Source organism: Octopus bimaculoides, chromosome 2, assembly GCF_001194135.2.
Source record: "Octopus bimaculoides isolate UCB-OBI-ISO-001 chromosome 2, ASM119413v2, whole genome shotgun sequence".
NCBI lineage: Eukaryota > Metazoa > Mollusca > Cephalopoda > Octopoda > Octopodidae > Octopus > Octopus bimaculoides.
The window spans coordinates 76,690,984-76,695,356 of NC_068982.1; the positions used below are offsets into that span (position 1 = coordinate 76,690,984).

General features: G+C 33.1%; 2 protein-coding genes across 8 annotated transcripts in view; one reads left to right on the forward strand and one right to left on the reverse strand.

The window, feature by feature from the left end:
• LOC106869685 (putative amine oxidase [copper-containing]) overlaps positions 1-4,373 on the forward strand; it is a 491,890-nt gene that overhangs the window by 364,132 nt on the left and 123,385 nt on the right. The window lies entirely within an intron of this gene.
• LOC106870602 (putative amine oxidase [copper-containing]) overlaps positions 1-4,373 on the reverse strand; it is a 148,178-nt gene that overhangs the window by 110,786 nt on the left and 33,019 nt on the right. The window contains exon 3 of one of the 4 annotated variants that reach the window (XM_052978372.1): positions 219-327. The exons of the other annotated variants lie outside the window; for them this stretch is intronic. Coding sequence (XP_052834332.1) covers positions 295-327 — 33 coding nt within the window. The 3' untranslated portion in view covers positions 219-294. Of the gene's footprint in view, positions 1-218; positions 328-4,373 lie in introns of those variants that run through there. 4 annotated transcript variants of the gene reach the window in all.

The following is a 4,373-nucleotide window of genomic DNA, read 5'->3' on the forward strand; positions in this document are numbered from 1 at the left end:
ATATACATATATATATATATATGTATATATACACACACACACACACACATTCTTTTTGAAGAATAGTATTGACAGTGGTTTCGAAGCCATCCTCGGATTATATGGTGTGATCTTTGAGACTAATGTAAAACTGTTTTTATTAAACATAAATAAAGACGGCGAGCTGGCAGAATCGTTAGCACGCCGGGCAAAATGCTAAGCGGCATTTCAAATTCCACCGAGGTAGACTTTACCTTTGTTCCTTTCGGGTCGATAAATTAATTACCAGTTACGCACTGGAATCGTTGTAATCGACTAGTCTCCTCCCCAAAATTTCAGGCCTTGTGCCTGTAGTAGAAAAGATTATAGTTAAATATAAAAACAAACATTAATATGTACATATATATATATATAAGCATTTTGAGGAAAAATATGATTAATCAGAAATTCTCTCTCAAAGTTAAGGTTAGCACGTAGAAGAGCTCAAGAAGAACTTGAGACAAAAGTTAAAAATATATAATATGAAGAAATGTAAGACCAGGTAATTTAATCCACAAACACGACTCCGATTTCAGATGACTTTAAAAAACAACTATGTACATGATACATTAAAAATATATAAATACATAGACATTTTTAAAAAATCAATCAATAAATAAATAGATCAAAAATATATATTTAAGTTAATAAATCCTAAAAAAATTTTTAGATGCAAACATATATATTAAGACATACATGTTTACCTAAATATATTGAAGCAAGTCTGAAGTAGTGGTGAAAACGAAATAAAAGATACAAGGAGAACAGAAATTAAAAGTCAGGATAGTTAAGAATAGTTAAAATAGGGAGACAACGGCCGTTTCTAGAAGTAAATAAATAAGAGGATATAGTACCCGTTATTTAGCAATTCCTCCTTCTTCAGGGTAACAGGTTTTTACATTTGCAAGTTGACAAATATACATCTTAGATATTAAAACGGAAAATGTGTGTGTGAGTGTGTGTGTGTGTGTGTGTGTGTGTGTGTGTGTGTGTGTGTGTGTGTGTGTGTGTGTGTGTGTGTGTGTGTGTGTGTGTGTTTCAGTACGTCCTCATTTTGTGCCAAAACGGCTCGACCGATTTTTCTTAAACTTCACAGGACAGGCACATTGCTTATGTGTCTAGGGAGGTTTTAAGTATAAATTGATTTCAAAAAAATATCCGGGTAAACGGCGGGAGGAATAACATTTGGGCGTGAGTGAAGGTGGGAGAAATTATTTTTAAGCTTCCAAGGGAAATAACCCTTTCCCTCCTGGAAATAACCACTAAAGGAAATAATCCACTCATTTTCAGTATGCTTATTTCTTAGTATTTTAACTATTTTAGTTATTTTCTCAATTTATCCAATACAACACTTAAACAAGTAAATAGTATTCTCCTAAACAATAGATTCACTTATTTCGGTTAGTGACTTATTCACGAATATACCAACACTACCGCTGCTGAGGGTAATATTCTCTGGGAACACACAAAAGCTTTTTTTCACACTTCATTACTTTGAATTGTTATTATCTCATATCTGATTAGCTTGTTATTACGTAACATGTTTCACGAATTCATTATACATACCTTATTATTATTTTCTCCTAAAATCTATATACTCTGGGAATGCATTAAAGCCCTTTTCGGGGCTACTTTATTTGAATTCTTATTATAGGGTAATTAATTTCATGTTATTACATAACCGACTTCACAATTTGGGTATTCATAACTTATTAGGAATTCCTAAAAACAAAATCCTTTGTAAGATAGTTTGGTATTCTCAATAAATACACAAAAACCGTTTTAAGGGCTACATACTTCTAATTGTTGTTACTGGATTAGCGAAACAATTATGAGAACGGAACCAAGGAATAAGCCCGCTTTTCAGGGAATTACCTGGTATGTCAGCTACTATATAAATATATATATATATATATACTTTGGGTATGGTAGATGAGTTCAGCAAAAATTTAGATTCAGAAGAATATGGTACTTAAATTGAGGCACCAAAATTTAGTACGGTATTATCCATACAATTTCAAAGTAAGATAATTAAAATCAAAATAAGTAACATGGATATCCAGAGGTAATGCAGTATGTTCGTTTCATGCAACTCCATTTAACTGAACAATGCAATCATTACATCAATTTAAAATGCAGAGCAATCTTCAGCTGCACAGACATAGAATTTAATTAAATTATAACATTAGTATAATTATACCTAAAATCTCCAAGAAGTTAAGGAGATAGGCAAAGAACATGTTGTTTCACTCCAGTTTAGAAATAACTGGATTTTCAAGAAGATATACAAGTTACAGACTCTGCCTGTCACTGATTTTTTGTTTTTATGGGGTCAGTTTTAATTTATAGAGTAGTTTATCAAATCACTTGTATATCTAAGGCTGAGAGGACAGAGGGCAATATGTATTAGGGGTAGGGCTGAAGAAGCAACCAAACATCATAGTTTGTATAGTCATAAAAATAAAGATTTATTAGAAGCAATATCGTGAGGTCTGGTAAAGGAAAACTTAAAAGAAGATGTTAGCTGATAATTGAGCGGGTCACCCACTAGCAGACCATTGATAATAAAACAGGGGAAGTCTTATCATGTAGTACTATAGTTAAATATTTTAAACAATATTGCTATATTGTATACAGTTAAAGTTTAGGGTTATTCAATGTTCATCCGTTCATCTGTTCTAATTTAATTAAATTCTATGTCCTTGTGCAGCTGAAGATTGCTCTGCATTTTAAATTGATGTAATGATTGCGTTGTTCAATTAAATGGAGCTGCATGAAACGATCGTACTGCATTAACTCTGGATATCCTTGTTGCTTATTTTGATTATATATATATATATATATATATATATATATATATTGTTTCTCTCCTTGTTTCTTTCTGTGTTACTTTCTGTGGAAGAGCGTAGGCTCGAAACGTTAAAGACTTTTCAATTCCCGAGCGTTATACTAATATATCTGCTTGTTTTCTACACCACCTGTCTAGCAGTATGGTAGAGGATTGATAAAGTCACTAACGAAACGACATATAAGATTAAGTCTCAAAACTGTCATATTATCCTGTTCGGAGTACATGATGGAAATCAGAGTTTTTGCTGCCCCTCCCTGTTCGTGTTTGCTTAAGATAGTTGATACCTCACACTAGCAATGTATTTATTTTTCATAATCAGGTTCTAGAAATAAATTAAACGCTCATATTGCGCTGCGTTCTCAGTAATCTGATTTAACATTTATGTTTCTAAAAAAACGATCCAGGCAAGGGCAAAAACCTTCGTTTTCGTCCTTATGATGTTACTAAGGCCTTTGTTGGGCAATCCACATTCGAAGACAAGACTGCAATTAGATTTTCTCTACTTACCGGAAACCCAAGTTATTTAAATCATATGTGAGAAGGGTTTTTTTTTCTGCTGCAGCGTGTGTTATCTAGAAGAAATTATTGAACCAAGTGACTCGCTCTGGTAAGCACAAGTAAATGATATTAACAGTAACTGCTTTGAAATTATCGTTAAATTCACCGATTTAGACATTTACCTGCTGCCCAAATTAAACGACTGAAAATATGTAATTACAAAATACCTAATATTTTAGATTTACGCAACGAATATCTTGTATTTCATTGTATTCCAATAGTAAAAGCTTTAAAGCTTTGCGAAAAAAATGATCGATTTTTTCAGTTTAAACAGCATAGTTTTCAGTCATACAGTATTGCGTGCTTCCAACAAATTATTATCCCTTTTATTCCATGTATAACTGTTTCGGGCAACCGATATATTTTGTTTATGAACTCTTTGTATACGTTTGTGGCATGACTATGCGTATTTGTTTATAAGTGTTTGTGGCACGTCTATGTGTGTGTATATGTGTGTATTGACTAATTAAAAAACCGAACATATTTTTCGAATCTACGAAAGAAACATGCTTTCTACTGATTTCCTCAGATTTTCTAACAACGGAAGTAGCACACAGACACAAAAAAGGAAACTGCCGTCACATAGGAACCATAATTTTTTTAGGGTTTATTTTTAACCACCTAAGTCGGAAAGTGCCACCGAAAATGGGAAATTTTATTCTCTTGCGAACGAAAATTAATCTCGATTGAATTGCTTCCCTAATTCCCAGTGGCGCATATCACTATTACAGCACTTGCAGTAAATCACAACAGCAGTCTCCAATAATTTCCATCATTGGCTCGTCCAATGAGGAACAAGTTTAACAACAACTTGTAAGGATTCACATTTCAAACCGAATGCGAAACTCTGAGTGATTAAGTGCGTGACTTCGTGCCTATGAATCTCCGAATAAGTCATCAGCTGCTCACTGTGTGTGTGTGTGTGTGTGTATACATGTAAATATAT